This window comes from Rattus norvegicus, chromosome 19, assembly GCF_036323735.1.
Source record: "Rattus norvegicus strain BN/NHsdMcwi chromosome 19, GRCr8, whole genome shotgun sequence".
Classification (NCBI taxonomy): domain Eukaryota; kingdom Metazoa; phylum Chordata; class Mammalia; order Rodentia; family Muridae; genus Rattus; species Rattus norvegicus.
Genome location: NC_086037.1, coordinates 40,448,469 through 40,473,346, shown reverse-complemented (window position 1 = coordinate 40,473,346; position 24,878 = coordinate 40,448,469). Strand labels below are relative to the sequence as shown.

The 24,878-nt window shown below is 51.3% G+C and overlaps 1 protein-coding gene across 13 annotated transcripts in view; it reads left to right on the top strand.

The window, feature by feature from the left end:
• The window catches only part of Cacna1a (calcium voltage-gated channel subunit alpha1 A), a 299,251-nt gene that overhangs the window by 251,464 nt on the left and 22,909 nt on the right, over positions 1 to 24,878 (top strand). For 5 of the 13 annotated variants that reach the window (XM_063277790.1, XM_039097487.2, XM_063277792.1 and 2 more), the window contains 7 exons: positions 3,255 to 3,338; positions 9,700 to 9,816; positions 10,089 to 10,154; positions 10,263 to 10,378; positions 19,616 to 19,766; positions 20,281 to 20,408; positions 23,466 to 23,562. In XM_063277790.1, coding sequence (XP_063133860.1) covers positions 3,255 to 3,338; positions 9,700 to 9,816; positions 10,089 to 10,154; positions 10,263 to 10,378; positions 19,616 to 19,766; positions 20,281 to 20,408; positions 23,466 to 23,562 — 759 coding nt within the window. 13 annotated transcript variants of the gene reach the window in all.

Sequence of the window (24,878 nt, the reverse complement as noted above, 5' to 3'; positions counted from 1 at the left end):
GGCCTTAGCAGCAGAAAAGCCTAGACCGGAAGTCTGCTCCTCTTCCACGTGGTGATTAGAAGGGGCTGCTCCCTCAGCGGAGTCCCCTGAATGTCAAATGCAGTAACGCCTGTCAGGGCCGCCCTTCGCCCTTCAGTGGGTGCCTCCCAAATCAACTGTTCACATTCAGTCCTTGCCAGAGGCTTTTCCTCTGAGGAATACCCATATAGCCTGCCACAGAATGAGCCTTCTGTACATACTAGAAAGGGTTAAAATAAAGCTCCTCGGGACTGCAGAGACGTTCAGTCAGTGCAGTGTTCGACACATAAGCATGAACTCAGATCCCAGCACCCATGAAAATGACACGTAAGGCGGTACATACCGGCAATCTCAGCACTGGGGAGGATTCATTAGCCAGACAGCCTAGCAAGCTACAGGACTGTCTCAACAGACACCCTTGATTGACCTCCGACCTCTGACACCCACAGGCGGGGCCCACCTGCACACGTGTGCATGGCATATGCACATAAACCTGTGCGCGCACACACACACCACCACCACCAGCAGCAGCAACACGTGAGCAGATATCTTAAAGTTGAGTGTGCCCCAGACCCACTTCCAAAACTTCCATGGTTATTTTGCATTTTGAAGTGTCACACAGTAGCCCAGGCTGGTCTCAAACTCTCAGTTCCCTTCCTCAGCCTCCTGTACTGGGGTTCAGAAGCAGTAGCACCACGCACAGCCCACTCTTGTGGGATTGTTGTGGTTTTGGTTTGTTGGTTGGTTGGTTTGTTTGTTTTGAGTCTCACTGCGTGGCCCTTGTTAGACTGGAACTCACAGAAATCCACCTGCTTCTGCCTCCAGCGTGCCAGGGTCAAAGGCCTGCACCACCACACTTGGCTTCCGGCTTGAATCGTCTTAATGAGTACTGCCAGAGGCTGTGTGTTGAGCAATGAGGCCCTGTACCTGCTAGGTACCTGCAGGCAGGAGTCAGGTGTATTGAGGCAAGAGCACAACCAGAGGTCCCGTGTCTCCTGTGGGTTTCATTATGCAGGAGAATCACAGAGAGTTTGTAGGGATGGTGTCAGCTCCCGGCTCAACCCAACATGGATCCAAACCCCTTTCCAGCCGAGTGGATCTCCAACCAAAAATCCCTTGGTATCTTTGCACTCATTGGCACTTTCAAGAAAGCACAGATAGAACATTGGCTTCCAGAGCTGGGAAGAGCCACCCTCTCCTCAGTCAGGCTTCCGCTGTATGGGGCTGAGGCTCCATGTCCCTGTGGTGTCGGTTCTAGAACTTTTACAGAAAGCCTGGAATTCCTCAGGTGACATTCAGGTGACAGATAGAACCTGGGTTTGAGATATATGACTAAATACCTACAAGTTGTCTTGGTTGGGTATTCCTCAGAAGCAGGGTCTGAGATGAGGGCTGAATGCAAAGAATCAACCTGGCAGGTGACTCCCAAAGGGACCTGAGAGGAGACTCATCAAGGAAGAGGGGACACCATTGCTGCCAGCCAGAATGCCTTTTGGCTTTTAGCTCTGGAGCACCAGAGGCTGCGTTCCACCTGAGGCCTCCAGGTGGCAGCAGAGAGCAGTGACCATAGGGGAGGGAGGCAGAGTATTGCGCACCCAGCAGCTATCAATCAAGAACTGCCTGAACCCCAGGGAAGTAAAGAAAGCCTATGGTGACATTCGATGGGAAGTGTGGGTCCAAATACCGGAAGTGCCAGTGGGTCCTGAATTCCCTCCAGGCAAGCACTCACCAGTTGAGCACCTACTGTGTGTCAAACTCATGCTTCACACATAGTCATCATCTGATGACCCAGGAACTCCCAGCTCGGGGGGCCTTCCCTGTGAGGCAGATGGACTGCCTGAAGGTCAAAAGAAACTTGCTCACTTTGGTCGGAGAGGCCCTCTGGGGTTTTGAGGCTATGACTTGACAAAGAGCAGAGGATAAGAGTTCAGCCTAGTGATACTCCCTTGAGCCAGTACAGAGCTGGGACATGTGTCAGTCAGGAGAGACGGCAGTAACGAGCATCCCCTGGGCCTGTGGCTTCTCTCAGAGGCTTTTGTCTCAGTCAGTCACCTGGGAGGTGTTTTGCCTCCTAGTTGCTTGGGGACCCAGCCACCATTTGGAATAGCCAGCTGCTACAAGGCTAGGAGAGCTCTGATGTCAGGGCCCAAGAGATGGCTCAGTTTAGAAAGTGCTTGATGCACACAAACGGGAACCTGAGCTTGATCCCCAGAACACACAGCAAGCCCCTCACAACTGCCTGTGACTCCAGCTCCAGGGGTTCCGACATGCACATATACACATGATTCAACTTTTAAAAATCACATAAAGGCCAAGCCTGGTGATATGCATCTGTAATTCCATCAGGGAGGTTGAGTCAGGAGGACACTGTGTGGGGCCTAACTGAATCTGTGAGGGCACAGCGAGTTGGAGACCCTGTCTCCAAAACAAGATGGATGTCTCCTGAGGAATGACGCCTGAAGTTGACCTCTAGCCTTCAACCCCATGTGGACACACACAACCCCATGTGTGTGCAACACAGAGAGAGACAGACAGGCAGGCAGGCAGAGAGCCTGTGTGTGCGTGTGTGCGTATGGCTCCCTCAGTGGTCTTGATGCCCTTCTCACCAACATCACAAAACAGGCACAGAGAGGTTAAGCCTTTTACCCACAGCTCTGATATTCAAGATGGCATCTGAACTCAGAGGTTGCCCGCTTAGACAGAGGCCTTAAACATACTGGGGCCTTGCATGCAGACACTGGGCTCCCCTGCGCCTGGTTTCAAATACTGACTCTACCTGCACTTTTGCTGCTGTCAGCAGGAGAGCCTGTTCACATTACAGTGTCCTGAGCTAGAGAGATGGCTCGGCAGCTAAGAGCACTGACTGTTCTTCCAGAGAACCCAGGTTCAATTCCCAGCACCCACAGGGCAGCTCACAACTGTCTGTGACTCCAGTTCCAGGGGATCCAACACCCTCACGTAGCCATACATTCAAACAAACTTTGCCGTTTCCCTCAGTTATCACCCATAGCCTCTTTTGTGAGGAATTCAGTGATGTCCTGGGGGCTTGAGAGCAGGGGCAGGTCCCTGAGTCTCCTCTGGGGCAAGCCAAGTGATCAAAGATCAGAGTTTGAGAGAGGAGGTCTCTGGTGACAAGGAACAGGTCTTTGCATGTCCTAATATGCCCCTTTCTGGCCTTGTGGGCGAGGGCATAGAGCCCTCTGTTGGCATCTTTGTCTTGTGGGTCCCTGTTCTAGAATTATTTCCGCGATGCCTGGAACATCTTCGACTTTGTGACTGTTCTGGGCAGCATCACAGACATCCTCGTCACCGAGTTTGGGGTAAGTCTCCTGCCAGCTTCTCTCTGGGTGACTTGGGGCTGGACTAGTGGGAGACAGCAGAAGTTGCTGGCAGGCACAGTGGGCTATGACCAGTGCTCAGCTAAAGGGAAAATGTCAGAGGCGCAGTCTGAGACAGGAGTGAGGGTGAAGTTTTTCTGGGTGGTGATTTGGGGGTGCAAAGGCTCAGTGAGGGGAGAGAGGTGTGTCCAAAGCTGGGGCATAGGGTCAGGACTGAGCAGTGGGCCTCCCTGCCTGGTGGCTAGTGAATTATGAGTAAAGAGTGTTACCAGTTCACGACATTTAAAGACAAAGAGAACTGAATTCCTTATCCAACTGGCCCACAGGTTGTGGTCCACTGCCCCCTGCTGGCCACAGTGGGGATAGCACTTTCAAGACCTTAGGTTAGTCTCTGGAATAAGCAGTCTTCCACCAGCCCCAGGCAATGCAAATAGGGAAGGGGAGGGGGTAGTTCCGGTGCTTTCTCGGGGCCACGTTGTAATTATCCCTTTTCAGGTAAATCTAGGGCCCAAGAGTCTCCTCCCAAACCTTGTCCTTGGCTGTGAGCCAGTGAGCCCTGACTTGGGATCCCTCAGGAGACTAAGGAGACCATAGCAGATCCCCACAGGGGACCAGAAGGCAAAAAGCTGATCATCAACACCCAGGGTCGGTGGTGGTGTGGATGCCCCCATCACCCCCTCCCAATGACAATGGAAATAATAATAACTGGACTGGGGTGTGGCCCAGCAGTCCTGGCTTGGCTTGTGTGAGGCCCTGGGTTGGTCCTCTCCCCCCCCCAAAACAAAATAAAACAAAGACCAAAAAACCCCACAGAGAATGTGTCCCAAGCACTTCAAATGAGCTGTCTCCCACTGAGCTACTGGGGATCTTGATCAGTGCACAGGAGAATTCTCAAAGAGTTAGACTAAATTGCCCAAGAGGGTGAGGGCTCAGGGTTATCCAGGGGAAAGGGCTGGACAAAGGTCAGAGTGGCAGCTAGCAGAAAGCCCAGGGGAGAGAGGCCTGTCTACCCCTATCCTCTCCCACCAGAGCCCCTGGCTGACCTAAGAGAACCAGGGGAAGAAATTGAGTCCTCCACAGGACTTAGTCCACATAGCAAGAAACCGTCACCCAGCACCAGGAGGCAAGCACTCACTTCTACAAGCTCTGGAAACCCCAGGACAGACTTAACCATTTCCCCACTCCTCCTGCAAGGCTGGCACTGCTGGGCCTTCAGACAGAAGGGTCAGGACAGCCTTAAGACAATGTCCATTTGGGTTCAGTCTGGGATGCCTGCTTCCCAGCAGGGCAGGTGGAACTGTTTAAAACTCCCAGTTGCCAGTAATAGGGTCCATGACCATCATGGCGGGGAGCATGGCAACAGGCACACAGGCATGGAGCTGGAGTACATGAGAACTTACATGAGGGAGGAAGGGAGGTATGGAGAGAGAGAGGGAGGGAGCAGAAGCTACCTGGGAATGATAGGGATTTTTGAAACCTCAAAGCTCTCCCGGTGACACACCTCCATCGAGGCCACACCTCCTAATCCTTCCCAAACAGTTCCGCCAAATTGGAGACCAAGGATTCAGACATATGAGCCTATGGGGGCCATTCTCATTCAAATCACCACATTACCTGAGTTCAATCCCTGGGACCCACACAGGCACTCAAAAGAAATAAAATGTAATCTTAAAAAAAATTAAAGGTAATGGGCTGGAAAGGCACTTCAGTGGCAGACCCCACCTACAGTGAGGGCTTAGGGAAATGGCTCCATAGTGGAGCACACACCTGAAACCCTACCCTACCCACCGGTGAGGATCTGGGGGTGTGGCTCAATGGTAGAGCTCTGGTTTAGCTTGTAGGAGACTCTGCACCTAGCCATAGTAGTCCACAGGAAAAGTCATCCTCCCGAAGTGCTTGGCATAGAACCTACCACGAAAATCAGTGCCCAGTGGTTATTATTATTCCTATTGTTATTGGTCCCATGAGTGTACCTTGATGTGCAGTCAAACTGCCCTAAGACGCCATCACTTTGTGGGAAGATTGGGGAGGGGGCGCCTATGGCCTGTCCTCACCCTGTACCAGGTGCTGGTAGCTCCTGTCTGGGACCCAGGTAAGGCCACTGTCCTTGAGGCCAAGCTGAGTTGGGAGAGCAGGAGGGCAGTTAGCTCCCTGGGACTTGAGAAGCCGAGACACTAACTCTGGGCTTTAACGTCACGCCCAGACGTGGCCGGGGGCGGGTTTGCCCATGCGCAATGGATAATGACTGTGTTTCTTGTCTTGTCTTTTTCCATGCCTGCTGTTTAAACTGTATATTGGCGCAACGCCGTCTGAAAAACTCATCCAATCAAAATGCACTATGAAATCCATTTGTTCACCCATGACGTGGTCTGTGTGTCCATACACCAATGACTTACCTCCCAACCCACCGCCACCGCCACCGCCACCCCACTCCCCGCCCGGGAACCGAAACCCATTGGTTTTTTGGCACTGGTTACAAATCCACCTAAAAAAAAAATTAAATTAAAAAAACGCTGAATCGCCTCCCCAACTGCCCCCGCCCGCCCGCTCCCCCTCCATCTTCAACATCCGCATCTAGAATCCGGTTGGTGTTACTTCTTTCTGAAGTGTAAATGCCTTACATTAACTGTGACTGCACTGCATGCCCCACCAGCTTTCCTGTGGATGCCTGTGCACCGCATTCCCCAACCCCCCCACCTCTGTCTGTCTCCCACCCTCTCTTCCCTTTTCTAGATCTCCCTAGGATTTATTAGATGGGGGCTTCTGTTCCTATGGGTCTGTGTCCTTTGCAAGAAAGGAATGTTCTCCCTCCACTAGGATCCCAGGGTGGACCCAGTTCCCCTTCCCACTCACATCCCATAAGCTCTGATCCATCCCAGAGCTGACGTGGTGGTTATCATAGAGCTTCGGACTCAGTGTTCAGGAGGTTAAGGCCAGCAGATTGCAGTTTGAGGCCAGCCCGGTCTATGTAGCAAGTTCCAGTCCAGCCAGAGCTACAGTAGTAACCCTGTCCCAAATAAATAGAGAACAAACAAACAAAGACATCCAATATTAACCTCAAGATCCCACAACTACATGGATGTACATACATGCACACACACACGCACGCAGCCCCTTTTGTGTGCCACACCTACTCCCACCGAATTTCTTGCCCCCTTCACAGCCCTCAGTTGCTGCGCCCCCCACATCTCTGCCCTTCTGCCCACCTCCATGGAGATACTCTGAAGGACCTCCAGTGGTATGCCCACAGTAAACATGCATTCATCCACCAGACACCAATGGGTCCCTGTTAGGTGCCACTGATAAAGCGGCAAATTGTACCCCCCCCCCATCACTTCCCTGCTTGGTTGCCGTTAGTAGGGGGAGGCAGACTTTGGACCCCAATTCCACTTGATACTGTAACTGCACTGCTGGAAGAACAGCCAACATTAGCAAGGCATCCCAGGCTCCCAGCCCTGTGGCCAGGAAGAGGATACAGAGGCCAAGGTCTGCAAGTGAGGGGACTTGGGTACAGCATGTGTGTTGGGGGCAGGGGCTGCTGGGCATCTGGGCTTCATCCTGAGCAGGAAGAAGACCTGGGAGGATTTGAATCAGACTCGCTTCTGGGACTGATTAGACAGATTGCTGGAAGCCGGTGCCAGGAAGCCCTTGTGGGAGGTGCTAGTGGGGTGGTAGAAGATGGTAGGAGGGCCTTCTGCAGGGCCTGGGGAAGGGTAGGCCTGGGTGTTTCTGAAAAGCTAGAGATGGAAGCTAGGAGTGGGAGAAGGCCAGGGGTTACAGGGAGAACACCTAGCCAGTCTGAATCTGAACCACCCTTTAGATTCACCAGCAGAACCCCAGTTAGGGGCCTGGGGCTTGACGGAAAGACTTAGAACCTGGGGTGAGTGGTGCCCGTGTCTTTCTACAAACCTGAGGGACACCTGCCCTTGAACATGTCACTGGAGAGAGCACAGGGACCAGGATCCCACACACCTTATCCTGGATCTTCCGCCGCTGCTCAGTGTAGCCCCGGAGCACAGGGTAGGGGTCTGGGTAGAAAGAGGACACCACTTGGGAGTTCAGGAAGAACAGATAAGGCCTAAGACCTGACTTCTCCGGTCCCCACCCTCCTCCTCATGTGTACGCATGCTCAGCAGCCGCTGGATCCCTGCTTCTGCATGTGCCCCCTGCCCCAAACTGCTCCCAGGAACCCCTGCCTCTGCATGTTTGGCCGAGCCCACATGTTATGATCCACCCCATGGAAGGGATGGCTTGTTCTCCGGGGGTTGAGGGAAAGGGTTGGGAATACTTCTTGGTCAGCGATCCAAGGAAAGCTTGGTGGCCAGGCAGGACCAGGCGTCAGGTCAACGGGGCATGGTGGGTGACTCTTAGCTAGGTTTGCAGGCTTATGTGAGACTTTTGGAACGGGCTCACAAAGGTTGGACCTAAGAGTGTCCTGATGTAGGAGCCCAAGGCTATTCTCCCATGACAGAAGCCCATGGGCCAAGTCTTTTGCCCTAGAGGCCTCTTAACAGCCTCAGAAATTCTTTGAGCTCCAGTCACTGCCTCTTCGCCTTCAAGCCAGAGCTAGCTCAAGGCACAGGTCCAGTAAAAGGATGCCTCTGGGAAGCAGGCTAAATAGAGTCAAAGACAAACCATGGGGCTGACCCCCTTTAATCCCAGCATTTGGGAGTCTGAGGCAGGAGGATCTCAAATTCAAAACCAGCCTGGATGACAGCATGACCCTGTTGCAATAAATAAATAATTCCTTGTGCAAATAGGGACACATAAAAGGCCAAAGGATGCTCTAGTCAAGGCCTCCTACCCATGCACCTCTGATCATTGGGCCTCATTTGGTCTTACCATGTGACGTGTCTCCAGGATTCCTATCAATCTTTAGACTGGGGCACCAGAAAGCTCCCTCCTAGCCAGAGACCCCATTCTTTCCTGCCTCGTGCCTGCTGGTAGTGACCATGTGGTCCCCAGGCAGAGAACTCTAAATGCTCTGTGGGCCAATCACCAGAGAGCCTGGGAAACTGGAGCGCATATAGCCAGACTCCAGGGGACAGCTAGCTCTGAGAGGCCTGGGGGAGCCAAAGAGCCAGATTGGTGGGCAAAACCGGATTTTAAAATTAGCAACTTTGTATTTAAAACCAAAACCACTTAGGCCCAACAATTACTTTCATTGGCTATATTGGGTCATTTCCCACTCATCACTAACCTCCCCTGACGCCCCCTGGAGAGCCCTGGGCCTTGCCCACAGTTTCCAGCCACTGTCTCTCTTCACGAACAGCCTGGTTGGGAGGCCAGAGGCAGTGACTAGACCTGGGTTTGGAGGACAGGCAGCGCTCACCTAGGGAAGTCCGGGGGCCAAAAATAGCCTCATCTCCCCACCGGCAGCACCGGCCCCTTGGTAGGCCCTGGGCTGATCAGAGCTCACTCGCCCTGGGTGCTGAGACCTTCCTGCTTCCCGCAGGCCTGGTCCCGAGACACCACCCAGCCCCAGAAGCTGAGAAGCCATCCCTGAGAGGGGGGAAAAGGGCCCCTAATGCATCTTCTCCGACTCAGCGGGCAGCGAGGACTCACCCTGCAGCCGAACAGCCCCAGCTCCCTCCCGTCCTCCCCATTCCCGCTCGCCAAGGGGGTAAGAAAAGATACCCTTCCGCTTCTCCCCATTGGCTCCAGCCGCTGCTCCTCTGGGCCGTGGGGTGAGGTCAGGGCGGGCAGGAGCGGGTGGGCAGCTCGGCAGGGCAGGGCAGGGCAGGGTGCCCGGTGAGTCCCAGGACAGATGCATTTCTGGCCCCGAGCGTAACATGCCCTCGGAACCGCATTTGCCCCCTAGGCCTGCGTGTGCTGGCGCCCTTCCCCCACCCCACCCGTGTCTGTGCTTTGTACTCTTGTGCTGGGTTCTGCAACTTGACCCGCTTGTGTCCTATCGTCTCAGTGCATTTGGTTGTTGGGAGAAATAAAAACCATCTCGATTTTTTTCCTGATTGGATGATTCGGATGTATTATTTTTCTTTTCTGTGCTCTTTTGTTATTTCCTCCTCAACCCTGTTCCTTTCTTCTCCTCCCCTCCCCACACCTTTTCCCCACTTGTGAGTGGGCCTGGCTGGGTGGGCTTAAGCTTTTGAGTTGAAATCTCTTCCTTCCCCAGCCCTGCTCCCCTCCCCCACTCCTTTTTTTTTTTAAGTTCCCCTCTGCTCCATTGCATTAACAGTGCTTTCTCTCCTCTCCCTCCTTATTTGGGGTGTGGCTTGCTTTTTTCCTATTGGTTGGCTTCATGTAGGGGCCTCTGTGAGTGTTGACTACTCTAAGCTCCTCAGGGTGGGTGGATGGTCACCTTTCTTCCTCATCTCCTCAGAATAACTTCATCAACCTGAGCTTTCTCCGCCTCTTCCGTGCTGCCCGACTCATCAAACTCCTCCGCCAGGGTTACACCATCCGCATTCTCCTCTGGACTTTCGTGCAGTCTTTCAAGGTGAGACGCAGCCACCGCTACTGCTGCTGGCCCGCTCCAGAACTGACCCTCTGGCTCCGGGTGAAATGGGAAAAACCACACTGAAAGTGCTCCTGTGACAGATGGGTCGCCATGAGCACGACCCTTGTCTGATGTCTACACCCAGTGTGTACAGAGCTCTGAAGGCCCCGTCCCGCACCCCAGTAGCCTGGGGCACGTGATCACCTGACCCAGTTCAGACAGCTCTGGGCCAGCTGCACTGCGCCCTTCCTCACTGCCTTCCCTCCCTCCAGGCCCTACCTTATGTCTGTCTGCTGATCGCCATGCTCTTCTTCATCTATGCCATCATCGGGATGCAGGTGATCCCGCACCCTTGGGGTACCGGGGCTGCGGGAGGGAGCTTGTGTCAAAGGGAGCCAAGGTGGCTGTGGCTGCTCCCATCGTCACCCCCCCCCCCAACTCTCCAGGTGTTTGGCAACATCGGCATTGATGGGGAAGATGAGGACAGCGATGAGGATGAGTTCCAAATCACGGAGCACAATAACTTCCGGACCTTCTTCCAAGCTCTCATGCTTCTCTTCCGGTGAGGGGCGCCAGGGAACTGGTCTTTAGGTTGGGTTCAGACCTGTCTTCGTCCTGTGTATACTCTTCTGGCTGAGGATGTGGTCCCTCGGACTTTCCAGTTGGGGTGAAATTAAGTACTGCCCAAATCGCCCCCCTTTTCCCAGAACTGCTTCCGGACAAGGATCCTGGACAGGGTAGAAGCATAGAAGGAATGTTACTGGCGTTATCTAGTTGAATCCTTCTGACCAACTTTTGAGATGGGAGTTCTTGTGAGCCCCTGTCTTACATGTGCTAGAAACAAGGGATAATCCATGCCCCCAAAGGAACACATAACAAAACACGACAGTTCTTTTCATAAAAAGCAGGCAATAAGACTCAAACGATCTAGCCAAGGTAGCGTCTGTCTTTTATCCCTGACATAGATACTGACTGTGTTTCATCCCCATTGGTGGCAGCCACTTCACAAGCTGATGTGATTAGCCCCTCGGTGCAAGGGGACAAGGAAAAATCAGAAAACATGAGCTCTTGCTGGACGACTTTTAATAGAAGAAAATAGTGTTTCTTATCATCCCCCCCTCTGTGTTGCCCCCTCCCTGACTTAGCCAGCGTGTGGTGACCATCTGAAGTTTCTAGTAGCAGGAAACTATTGTTATAAGTAGTTACGGCTTAAGCATGGTCCAAGGTAGGCCCACCCTCCCAGAGAAGGTCCCTTAACTGTTTGATGACCTGGGCCCGGCTGCCGTGTGAGGTTTTCACCCTAGATGGAAAGATCCATTCTCTTGATGAGGAGTGTTGTCTCAGCAGGCATTTACTGCTTGTCTTAGTTTCCATTACCGTGCTGAAGCACCATGACCAAAAGCAAAAAGGAGGCAGGAAGGGATTCTTTTTTTTTTTTTTTTTTTTTGGTTCTTTTTTTTTTTTTTTTTTTTTTCGGAGCTGGGGACCGAACCCAGGGCCTTGCACTTCCTAGGCAAGCGCTCTACCACTGAGCTAAATCCCCAACCCCAAAATATTTTATTTATTTATTTATTTATTTATTATATATTATGATTACACTGTCGCTATCTTTAGACACACCAGAAGAGGGCATCAGACTCATTTCAGATGGTTGTGAGCCACCATGTGGTTGCTGGGATTTGAACTCAGGACCTTGGGAAGAGCAGTCGGTGCTCTTAACCACTGAGCCATCTCTCCAGCCCGCAGGAAGGGATTCTTATACTTCCGTCTCAGAGTCTATCACTGAATTAAGACACGACAGGAACCTGAAGACAGGAGCTGCTGCTGAGGTGTCTTTAGTGAGGGTGACTGTGGCTGTGATGAAACACCATGACCAGAGCAGCCTGTGGAGATAGGGTTTATTTGTCTCACACTTCCACGGCACCATTCATCCCTGGAGGAAGTCAGGACAGGAGTGCAATCAAGGAAGGAACCAGGAGGCAGGAGCTCATGCAGAGGCCATGGAGGAATGCTGCTCACTGACTTGCTCCCCCTGGCTTGTTCAGCCTGCTTTGACCCAAGGCCACCAGGCCAGGCTGGGCCCTCGCCCATCAGACACTAATTAAGAAAATGACCTACAGCTAGATATTATAAAGGCATTTTCATATATATTATACATACACACACACACACACACACACACACACACACACACACACAAACATTTATTTTCTTTCTTTCCTTTTTCCCTACCAGTTTCCCCTCCCTCCTCTCTTCCCAGTCCCTCCCCACCACCTCCCTCCACATCCACTCCTTCAGAAAAGGGCAAGTCTCCCCTGGGTATCAACCAGACATGGCATATCGGGTTGTAGTAAGATAGGGACCTCCCCTCATATCATGGCTGGACAAGGCAACCTCGTATGAGGAAAAGGGTTCCAAAAGCAGGCAAAAGAGTCAGAGACAGCCCCTGTTCCCACTGTTAGGAGTCACACAGGAAGACCAAGCTACACAACTGAAACAAATGTGCAGAGGGCCTGGGTCAGTCTTATGCAGGCTCCCTGGTTGTCAGTTGAGTCTCTGAACCCCCAGGAACCCAGACTGGTTGATTCTGTGGGTCTTCTTGAGCTGTCCTTGACCCCTCTGGCCCCTGCAATCCTCTCCCTCTTTTGCAGGATTCCCTGGGCTCTGCCTAATGTCTGGCTGTGGGTTTCTGTTTTCATCAGTTACTGGATGAAGCCTCTCTGATAACAATTGGTCTAGGCACCAATCTATGAGTATAGCAGAGTATCATTAGGAATCATTTTCTAGCCTACGACATCTCAGGGCTATCCAGCCTTTGGTTCCTGGCTTTCCAGGCAGTGTCAGAGGTGGGCTCCCTCTTCTGGCATTGATCTCAAGCTAGACCAGTCATTGGTTGGCTGCTCTTATGAGTTCTGTCTTCTTTACTCCAGCACTCCTTGTAAGCAGAACAAATGGTATGTCACAGGTTTTGTGACTGGGTTGCTACCCTAGTCCCTCTACTGGAAGTCATGTCTGGTTACAGGAGATGACCAGTTCAGGCCTCTGTATCTCCCATTGCTAGAGTCTTGGGTATGGTCACCCTCATCAATTCCCGAGAGTTTCCATTGCACTAGGTTCCTAGCTCGCCCCAGAGATTCCCCCACCACCACCACCTCATTCTGATGTCTCTCCCAGTATTTTCTCCCTTCATCCTCCCCACACCTGGTCCCTTCTGTTCCCTTACCTCTGACCCCCATCCACCTGTGATACCTATTTCCTCTTCACAGGGAGGGAGCATCATGTGCCCCCCCCCCTTGAGGCCTCCTTGTTGCCTGCGGCTTGTAGCATAGTTATCCTGTACTCCATAGCTAATATCCACTTACAAGTGAATGCATACCGTGTTTGTCTTTCCCGGCCTGAGTTAATGGAGGCATTTTCTTAATTGATGTTCCCTCCTCTCAGGTGACATTAGCTTGTGTCAAATTGACGTAAAACTATCCAAAAGAACACTGTTTTATTATTCTCTCTGCCGAATTGGTAACCCTAGGATCATTTAGGAAACCGATCAAAGATCAGGGACCCGGAAACACTTTGACATGTGTCTTACTCAGGGTTTCTATTGCTGCCACAAAACACCATGACCAAAAAACAAGTTGGGGAGGGAAAAGTTTATTTGGCTTACACTTCCAGATCATAGTCCATTGTGGAAGGAAATCAGGACAAAAACTCAAGCAGGCCAGAAACCTGGAGGCAGGAGCTGATGCAGAGGCCATGGAAGGGTGCTGCTGACTGGCTAGATTCCCTTGGCTCGATCAATCTATTTTCTTATTGAAGCCAGGACCACCAGCCCAGGCGTGGCGCCACCTACAACGGGCTAGACCCCCCTCCATTGATCACTAACTAAGAAAATGCCTTACAGCTGGCTCTCGTGGATGTCCTTTCTCAGTAGAAGTTCCCTCCTTCCAGACAGCTCTAGTCATAAGGCTAACCTGCACAGCATATCTAGTCTCTAATTAAAGGTGGGGCTGCTAAGAAGCTCAAGGATATGTTGGGCTTTTAGCCCCAACAACAACAAAATGTGTTTACTTTGGGGTCATTTTTACACTAAACTGCCTACCTCCTGTTCTTCCCCTGAAGAACTAAATGCTATTGTGAATTTGTGGCAACAACCAATCTGGCTCCTGCCAGCTGAATTGGCATCATCAATTGTGGTAGCTTTGAGCTACCCATCCAGAGAGTACATCTGACTTCTACTGTCAAATGTAGGGAGAGAAGGGACCTTTGGCATGTGGAAAGAGATATGAGAGAAAAGTAAAAGAAAAGATTAGCCTAGGCAGGGAACCAGAAGCCAGAAGCCATGTCCAGATCAAAGTCCTTTAGAACTTCACAAAAGATCTGTCTGCTGGGCTCCTCCTCACTTTTCTTTTGGCCTTCATGGCCGGATTCAACAGTGATGAACCCAGGGTTTATTTTCAGGTAGTTTGATAGCTGTTGGGTTGGCTAGAATCCCAGTGCGAGGTCCCCACCAGATGGCTCTAGAGAAAGGAAAGGTGGTGGCGGCAGTGGTGGCACACACCTTTCATGCCAGCACCAGGGAGGCAGAGACAGGTAGATCTCTGAGTTTAAGGCCAGCCTGGCCTACAAAGTGAGTTCCCTGTCTCAAATGAATGAATGGATGAATGAATGAATGAATGAATGAATGAATGAATGAATGAGGGACTAGAGCTATGGCTCTTAACTAAGAGCACTGGCTTGCTCTCCTAGAGACCTTCATTGGCAGCTCAGGCCGGTCTGTAACTCTATTTCCAGGGAATCTGGCAACATCGCCGACATGCTTGCAAGTAAAACACCACTGCCCACAAAATGAAAGTAAATAAATCATTTAAAACAAACAGGAAGGTCTGAGCAACACTGCTTGTTTGTTTGTTTGTTTGCTTGCTTGCTTGCTTGCTTGTTTGTTTGAAACAGGGTCTCACTGTGGAGCTCTGGCTCTCCTGGTACTCTGTAACGAGGCTGGCTTTGAACTCAGAAAGATCGGCCTGCCTCTGCCTTCTGAGTCCCGGGACTAAAAGTGTGCACCACTTTTAGTGGTGCTCTTTTGATGGACTCTCTGGTTGGGCAGCTAAGACCATGCAGATGGCCAAAATTGATAATTTTCTTTTCTCCTATCAAGCCCAGTGAAGGGTCTGGTCCTCAGGGGTCACTGCCCAACGAAGGGTCTCGTCCACAGCATCCTCTTGGGTTTGTGAGGGACCTCTGGTTCCTCTAGTGGTTGCTCCATCTATGTGAGGACAAGTCAGGGGCTTTGCTTGACCAAGACTTCACTGAAAGCATGGAGACTGTGTGTTGACTCTTTGTCAGCAGGGTGGGTCTCCATAGCCTTCTGAGCAGGTGACTCCCTGTAGTTACAGGATACTTTTAGAGATGCCCATAGTGCCCTGGAACCCAGTTGACCTTGGAAGGGAGAATATTGTCTTTTGATCCCTCTGCCCACACCAGTATACGTGTCCAACTGTGGCCGTTGCACCAGTCAGGTATTGTAACTACTGCGTTTGCCTGGACAAAAACAAGCCACTCTTACAAGAAACAAGGACTAGGCCTACATTGTCAGCTCTTTAAGCCAGTCCCTGTGATCATCAAGAGTAGAGCAGTAGCACATTGATTTAAACAGACATTTGACATCAGTGCATTGAACTTTGACCTTAGAAATGTTAATAGTACATACATAATCTCTAACAAACCTTACGTAACTGACTCAGACCTTCATAACTTACATAAGCTTTCAGGTTTTCTTTCCCATTCTTGAAGCATCTGAAACATCCGGCCATCTTAATCTCCGTGCACAAAGCCTCCTTTACTGAAGCTATTTCCAACTCTGCCAGCAACTCACGTTTCCTATCAGTTTTCTTCTTCTTTTTCTTTTTTTTTTTTTTTTTTTTTTTTCTTTCCGGGGCTGGGGACCGAACCCAGGGCCTTGCGCTCGCTAGGCAAGCGCTCTACCGCTGAGCTAAATCCCCAACCCCTTCAGTTTTCTTCTTAACACCATTGAAACACAGTAACATTAACAGATAAATTTACCACCTGCTGGGGTTGAGAATTTAGCTCAGCGGTAAAGTCCTTGCCTAGGGAGCCCAAGGCCCTGGGTTCGGTCCCCAGCTCCGGGGGAAAAAAAAAAAAAGAAAAGAAAAGAAAAAAAAAATTACCAGCTACTGGGAGAATTTTTACCCGGGAGAAGAACAATGGCTATGCATTTCTCATAAGGTTTTAATAACAAACCAAGTCACCCGGGGGACAAATGACTTTGTAGGGCTTACTCACAGGGCATGGTGGAGGGCTTACGGGCAAAAGCATGGATGACCTAAAGCCTCACTGACAAGTCTGCACTCAGAATGGACAATGGTTTCCCCACAGCTTCATAAGGGCCTCTCTCTCTCTAGTCTTCCCCTGCCTTTATACCCCAGCTCCTCCCCCAAGATCTCAGGGCTAAGTGCGGTTAGGGCAGAACTGCACACAGCTCTGGGAGGAGGGGCAGATACTCTAGGAGGGTCCAGTGACCCTGCCACACCCTCCTCCATGAAGGAACATCACACACACACACACACACACACACACACACACACACACACACACACACACCTCTGTATATGTATGTACACCAAATGCATGCAATAGCCCTCAGAGGTGAAGAGAGGGTTCAGAGTACTGTCTGTTCTGAGTTGGCGCTGCAGAATGTAGTAAGGCCTCACTAGCAGCAGGGGGAGATCCACCTCTGATTGACTGAACTCTAAGCAGACTGGAAGAAGCCCATTTATTGCTTATTACATAAAAGACCTTTTATGAAGTCAATTCCCACATGCTGAAACCTCTTATCCGATGTAGGCATTGTCCGAAGGAACCATTACCTCAGCAATTATCAGCCATTACAGGAACTCCTGGTTTGCCAGAAGTGTCTTACCACTGAGGTCATGAAAGGCTCTGAAATTCCCAAGGAAGATGAACCCCATAAATCATAAATAACAGTCACTGATAATTTACCAAAGATTGCTACAAAGCCTCAGCGGCCATCACTCCAGATTATGCTCAGAGCAATGGTTCTTCTAAAACTCCACTCCAGAGCACCTAGAACTGGAGTCATTGTAAGCTGCCCCTTTCTTATTCTCTCTTAAATCTATGGCCTCTTTTTTCACTGATCGTCATTTACATATATGTAGTCCTAAATCCTAAGTACTGCCTGCTCAGCCTGTATACCGTTGTTTGTGTGGGTGTTGACCATATGGTATTGGATAGCCTATCAGTGCGCTCTTCCCTGGAGGAGACGCCCACGTTCTCAGCATCCCTTAGCTGCCTGTGGTTCCTTGTGCATGAGTGAAGCCTCCCACCCGGCCTTCACTCTCCACGGTAGCCTATGGTTGTCCTTTTCAAATCCTCTTGCCTGCCGAGCTGCCTCTGTAGTCCCCACGATGCTCCTTCATAAGCAAACTCAGTTGGTCTCAAAAAGAAGACAGTTGTTTGGCTTAGAGGAAGACACTGTGTACCACCTTCAGAGAAGACAGCCCAGTTTGAACTACACACTCAGAGTAGTGTAAATAATAAGAACAACACTATTATAGGCCTAGTGGTGCCCATCTGTAATCTGTAATCAGGAGGCAGTGGGCCTCTGTAAGTTCGAAGCCAGCCTGATCTTCAAAGCAACTTACAGGACAGCCAGGGCTACACAGAGAAACCCTTTCTCGGAACACAGAAATGAAACAAAACAATTTATTAAGATAGTTGATCCTGATTTTTAAAACCATAGTACCTCTGTGTGGCACTTTTATCCAGTTAGCAAAGCATCTGCCCGGGCCAGAGAGAGTGGGAAGATAGGGGGCTAAACTGAGATTCATCTCTCATTAGTCCAGCAGGGGAGGGGTGTATTGAATGGAGTGGGGGAGCCTCTGGGGCAACAAAAAACTGATTCCTCGGGGGTTGGGGATTTAGCTCAGTGGTAGAGCGCTTGCCTAGGAAGCGCAAGGCCCTGGGTTCGGTCCCCAGCTCCGAAAAAAAGAACAAAAAAAAAAAAAAAAAAACTGATTCCTCGTGTGAGGGATCTGTTTCCTTTATGTTTCTTGGAGCTCAGTTTGACCCGATAACCTCCCATTCTTGTCCTCACTTCCACCTCCATCCCTAAGGAGGAAATTGTCAAATCCAAATTGAGAGTCTTTTACGGCCACTTAGGGGTGCAAACCCTCTGTTCACCCTGAACGCCCCCCCAAGAGTCCAGACTGCCGACTGTGGCGTACACTTCTCCTGGCGTACTCCTGTGCGTACCTTCCAGTCTTACTTGAGACCCCAGGGGCCACCACAACACACCTGATGTGTCTCCCATAGGGGGGAGTCTGAACACTCCGAGACAGGTTTGAAATTCAAGACAAACCCCCAAATTGTTAGAAACAAAGAATCATCTCTGCGTTCCATAAAGGAACACGCCAGCAACGCGGATGTAGCTTGACAAGGCAATTCCTTTTGTAAAAAGTATGGGTCAAAACCCAAAGCAGCCTAGCAAGCACGCTGGGGCCAAGATGGCTTCTGTCTTCAGCCCTTACATAGGTCGTGACAACATCCCATTGGTGGGAGCTTGGCTTCACAGACTGATGTAACTGGCTAGTTGACTTTGTTCAGAAGAGATAATGTCTTGTCCAGCCGACTTTTGATTTAGAGAAAGTTTCTTCCACACATGAGGAAATGAGGACATGGGAGTGAGATATTTGAAATTTTGTTGGCTTTTTTTTTCTCCTTTTGTTTTTCTCTGTTTGTTTTGAGACAGATATTCTCTGTATAGTACTGGCCCTCTTGGAAATCGCTCTGTAGACAGATCGGCCTCAAACTCAAGAACTGCCTTCCTCTGCCTCCCAAGTACTGGGATTGAAGTTGTATGCTACGAGGTCTGGCTAGATGTTTGGTTGCTGCGTGTAGGATGATCCTTGAGCCAACAGACACTGGCTAAGTAGCTAGTGTGTCTCACCCGCTAAGAATGTGGCAGAGGAAAAATATAATCACCACCCTGTAGAACGAGTGTACAGTCTCTAGAGGAACACCGTTGGCTAGCTAATTAATCATTAAGACTGCTAAAGAGGAGAGAGTGGTGTGGTGCTCACCCGCAGTCCTGACACACAGAAGATGCAGGCAGGAGGACTGAGAACTCGAGATCAGCCTAGGCTACATAATAAGACCCTCTAAAGGAGAGATCCTGGGGGGAAACGTCTAGGCAGAACACAGCCAGAGCTGACACCTTGAGGCAGGAACCTGACTGATGTGCTTGAAGACAAGGGAGAGTCCGGCACACACCGGCAGCAGCAACCTGGAGACAGCATTATGAGATGAGCCCTCAGAGAGAAGAAAGGTTTTGAATCACACAGGTGTCCCCAGATGACCACCACCATCCCAGCCTATCATTTCAGTATCTGCTGCGAACTTTATTTTTCTTACCTTTAGAGAGTTTTAGTGGGTGCACCTGTCGGGAAACAGGAGGGGATCAAGGACAACTTGTGGGAGTCAATCCTCCCCTTTTTATTGTGTTGTTACCAAGGATCAAACTGGGGACGGGGACGGGGAGGCCTTGTGGCAAGAGCCTGGGCCCACTGAGCTACCTCGCTGACCCCTCCCCTCGGACATTTAAGGCACAGACTTGAACACTGCACTCTGAGCACTTAGGGAAAGGGGATGGTCCCCAGGGACTCAAGCCCACGACTGGCTAGCCCAGAGCCTCAGTCCTTACCCTTCTAGGGAAGCAGTAGTGTCACTTGGGGCCAGTGGCCGGGTCACTGACGATGCGTATCCTCAGGAGCGCCACAGGGGAAGCGTGGCACAACATCATGCTGTCCTGCCTCAGCGGGAAGCCATGCGACAAGAACTCCGGGATCCAAAAACCAGAGTGTGGCAACGAGTTCGCCTATTTTTACTTTGTCTCGTTCATCTTCCTTTGCTCATTTCTGGTGAGTCTGCACACGAGGAGGGCCATGTCTTCACCCCCGGCGCGGACACAGGCCAGTGAATCCCTATAAACTATGACTGGAGTAGAAGACTTGCTCCCTCCCTGCCACTGACATGTTGTCTCCCACATGGTGACATCAGATGGGTGGCTGTGGGTCTGTGTACTATAGGATGTTAAGGAACGCCATGGCTCCCTTACTCTGAGCCAGTAGCAGACACCGCCTCTTGCGGAGGACTTGGACCCCTGTGAGAATCTGAATTTGGCCATGGTGGGAGGATTTGGCCCTTGGCAGCCACTTTGGCCCCAGCTCACACAGCCCCTACCTCCAACTGCTCATCTCCCTCAGGCATCGCCTCTGTGCATGTCTATCCATCTCTCTCCCCTCTCATTGGCCTTGTGAATGGGTGTCTTTTGTGTCTGTTTCCTTTCCTCCTCTGCTCTCTTCCTTTTCCCCTTGGGTCTCCATGTCCTTGTCCTACCCCTACGGTTTCCTCTCTACTCCCATTGGCCCCTAGATGCTGAATCTCTTTGTTGCTGTCATCATGGACAACTTCGAGTACCTCACCCGAGATTCCTCCATCCTGGGCCCCCACCACCTGGATGAGTACGTGCGTGTCTGGGCAGAGTATGACCCTGCTGCCTGGTAAGGAACATCTCAAATCTTCTGGCTTGTACTGTCCACCTCCTCCTGAAACTGGGACAAGAGTGAAATCAGGTCTCAGGTGTGGGGCACAGTCCTAGGATCTCAGCAGGGACCTCATGAGTGAGTCCAGGGCAGGAATCATGACTTACCCTTGCCCAAGCCTTTATAGATGGAGGTAATCAACTGTGAAGATTTCCAAGGGTCCCCAACCCCCACAACTCCTCTGGTCTCTTATGGTGAGGCCTCTGGGTGGTAGCCTACATTAAGGATCTGTGGCCTTCCTTCACCAGGAAGTGTAGAGGCAGCCCTGGCCTACCTTGGCACATGCCCTAAGATCAGAGTGGCAGAATCCAGTTCAAAACTTAGAGAGCAGGCTTGGCATATGTGGGAAATCCCAGCACTCAAAAGGCTGAGACAGAAAAAATCAGGAGTGCAGTGCTAGCCTGGGCTACAAGTGACTTTGTTTATTCAGAATAAACCAGGCATGGTGGCACACACCTTTCATCCCTGCAGACAGGAGGCAGAGGCAGATGGAACTCTGAATTTGAGGCCAACATGATCTACACAGTGCTTTCTAGGCCAGCCAAAACTACATAATATATGGGACTGTTTCAAAAAAAAAAAAAAAAAAAAAGCCAGGCATGTGGCACACAGAGTTTCAGAATAGTCAGGGCTACACATAGAAACTCTGTTTCAAAACCCATTGATGAGGAGGAGGAGGAGGAGGAGGAAGAGAAGGAGGAAGAGGAAGAGGAGGAGCTTAAAAAAGAGCCAAGGTGGATGCTACACAACTATAATCCCAGCTTTTAGGAAACTGAGGCAGAAGGATCAGGAGTTTGAGGACCATTACCGTACTTCAAAATAAAATTCTGGGGCTAGCAAGAATGCTCAATGTGCAAAGGCTGGCACTACCCAACCTGACTGCCTGAGTCCAGTCACCAGCCCCCACCCATATGATGAGAAGGATCTCCCACAAATTGTTCTCCTCTCTCCTCTCTCCTCTCTTCTCCTCCCCCTCCCTCCCCCTCCCTCCCTCCCTCCCTCCCTTTCCCCCTCTTTCTCCTTCCCTCCCTCCCTCCCTTTCCCTCGCTCTTCTTCCCTCCCTCCTTCCCTCCCTCTACCCCCTTCCCCCCTCTCTCTCCTTCCCTCTCCCCCCCCACCCCCCCCCACACACACTGGCTGCCCTGGCAGAGAACCCTGGGTTCAGTATCTTAGACTCCAGCTCCAGGGGATCTTCTGACCTCTTCTGGCCTCTGTGGGAAACTCCACACACGTACATGAGTAAATAGTACATTGCTTATTAACATGAAAACACCAAGGTCTAAGGATGTGGCTGGCTGGCAGACTCTTGCCTTGCCTATCTGAAGCCTTTAGTTCCACCTCCCGTACCTTGAAAAAGAAAAGAAAAGCCTTTGGGCAGATCACACAGGAATTGGGGAGGGGAAGGCAAGATTGCCTTTCCCTGTCTCACTGAGCCTCCCCACCCCCGCCCCAGCACACCCTCTGCTGACAGGAGACCTCACAGCATCTTAGATGAGGCCGAGTGCACTGAGGCAGTACCTCTGAAGTGGCAGAACGAGGGTTCTAGTTCATCCTGGGCAGTGAGCTGAAGGAGCATTAGTGGGGCATCCCCTAGTGGTCTGTGCTCTGCTTCCTTTGGCCTCAGCCCTGGAGGAGAGGCCCACAAGAAAGTGCAGAGAGCCGTCAGTCTGTCTCTCCCATGACTGCAGCCCCAGACAAGCCCTCCTTGAGTTGGAGAGACTTGGGCAAGGCATGTTGCTGGGGCTGGTTTGGGGGCCTTTTTTAACTCTTCCTTTTTGATTTTAGGTCACTACAGTGGGATGCTGTCCCCTCCTCTAGGCCACATACCCACCCACACCAGTCTAGCCCAAGTAAATAGCGAAGGGAACACATGCACAAAGCAGTCCTGGGTAGAAAGGGCCACATCTAGAACCTCCAGCTCCCACCCCCATAAACACCTCTGTCCCTGAGGGCAGGTGCACAAATGTCTGTAAATCCTCAAAGCCTTTACTTGTCCCAGGTTCCCACTCCTTCAGACGAGGAGGCCCCGGCCTCATCTCCATGGTCTCACTGTGTGCTTGGGGAGCCCTTTTCATGGGGACCAACCCAGGACCTCCACTAACCCCTCTCTTCTCCTTTCAGCGGCCGCATTCACTATAAGGACATGTACAGTTTATTGCGAGTAATATCGCCCCCTCTCGGCTTAGGCAAGAAATGTCCTCATAGGGTTGCTTGCAAGGTTTGATTTCCACTAAAACCTGCTAGCATCGATTGAATGAGTGTGGCTTGGGGTCTTCCATATATATATTTCATATATATATATTTCTCAAAAACAGAGCCATCTCTCTCTCTTGCATTAAATTAGCAAACTCTTAGCCTCCAGAATGCGGCCATGCAGACTCCACGAAGCATGGGACATACCTCTCTGTTCCTTCTGAACATCTGTGCTTGCTGTTAGCTGAAGCTGCCCATCCCGTGGTCTCAATGACACCCCCAAATCAGACGCATCCCTTGGGGGAGTTGTAATTTTGCATTTCCCTATCCCAGCACCCTCCTCCCCACTCCCTGCCTCCTGAAGCCTCCAGCCCTCCTTCCCACCAGCCATGCCCTGCCCGAGCTCCTCACCCAGGCCCCCTCAGAGACCAGCCTCAGCCAAACCAGACACTCGGCCCCTGAGCAGTTCGACCCTTCAGCTCTGCACTGTCTGAGCCACAGCCTGGAGCCCAAGTGGAATCTGACTGTTTCTCTCTTCTCTCTCTCTCTCTCTGCCTGCTCGTAAGCAGTGAAATAATCATTTTTAATTACCTTTTCTTCCATTTTTTCTCCTCTTTTCCATTTATTTAAAATATCCATTTTATTGTTCTCTGCCTCTTTCTCTATTTTTTCGGCTCGTGTGGTTTTTTGTTTTTTCTTCTTCTTCTTCTTTTTTTCCTTTTTTTTTTCTTCTTTTTCTGTTTCTTCCCCCCACCTTTCCCCTCACCCTTTTGGTTCTCTGCCCCACCCACCCGTCCTGTTTTTTGTTTTTGGTGCTGCCAGGGGTCGCATGCCTTACCCGGACATGTATCAGATGCTGAGACACATGTCCCCGCCCCTGGGTCTTGGGAAGAAGTGCCCGGCCAGAGTGGCTTACAAGGTAGTCTATCTTTGCCAACACCGATGTCCCGGAGCTGGGGACTTTTCGGTGGTGACTACAACACCCAGCGAGTCTTCTGCCGACGTTCCTCTTCTTTTTTTTCCTTTTTTTCTTTTCTCGAGTAACTGAGTCATGAGCGTCCCTCGACTCTCAGCAGTGCGCTGTGTCCTTTCTGATGAGTGTCTGCGTGTTTTGAGACTCCATTATGGCCAACAAGCCACGGGGAGGGGGAGGGAGCACTCCAATCCCCTAGAACCCATATGACCGACCACCCTAGGGAAGCCAAATTGTATGTCTCTGCCCATCTGAAAACACACGCACCCCAGGCCCAGGCCAGACTGTGTTTTGAGCCTCGAGCCCCTTTTAAGCCCTGGCCTTCCCACCCACATCTGAAGCTGACCTCTGACTTAGGGCCCGGGAGATCCGACACCTCTCACAGCTGAGTTCCCCTCCCCCTCCTCTTGCCCTGGAGTTGTCTCCCCAGCACCTGAACCATGCCACCCATCTACCCAAGATGCCCCAACATGCCTCTCCACTCCATTGTTTCAGAGCAAGCAGGAGGGCTGCAGCCGCTCCAACCCCGACCGTGGTGCACCAATCAGGCCTTGCACGCTGCCTTGGAGGGGCCTGGGGGTGGGCGGGGCGTATGCCAGCTGAGGGAGCGAGGAGATTGCCGCTCCTCTAGATTTCTGTCCTGGAATCTCCCCCGGCCCTGGAGGACATCTGCTCCCTCAGTTCATCCTCGAGATGGCCAGGGATGACCTTCAAACCCCATGCCCCAGAAGTGACTCCATATTCCCATCCTCCATCTCCCTTCAGTACCAGCCCAAGCCCAGAGTGGCGGTTTCCCACTCAGTCTCACCCACACAAGTGTCCCTTCCCATCCTGATGTCTGTATGAAGCCACCATGGTCTCTGAGGCACCTTTGTGTACATTTAAAGTATCATGATTTCCGTGGAACACTCACTGCTGGGAAAGTGTGCTACAGAGAACACATGTTCCTGTTACGCAGTCTGACTTCTCAGCTCAGAGCAATTTGCAGTACACGCCTGCCCCGTGGTACACAGTGCCCTCTATGTTTATCGACTGCCCCCTTCCCTGCCCCACTCCAACATCCCACTTCCTATCCTACCCCTAGTTTACTGGCTCCCACTCTGTGGTGAATCCCCTGGTGAGCCCCAGACTCGCCCTTAACATCCCCCTCAAGCTGATGGCACATCAGAGCCCATCATTTCCCCTTCCCAAGCCACCAACCAGGACAGAGCCCCTGTCTGGGACACAGATTCCTTCCCTGGGCCACAGGAATGCCCCTTGCC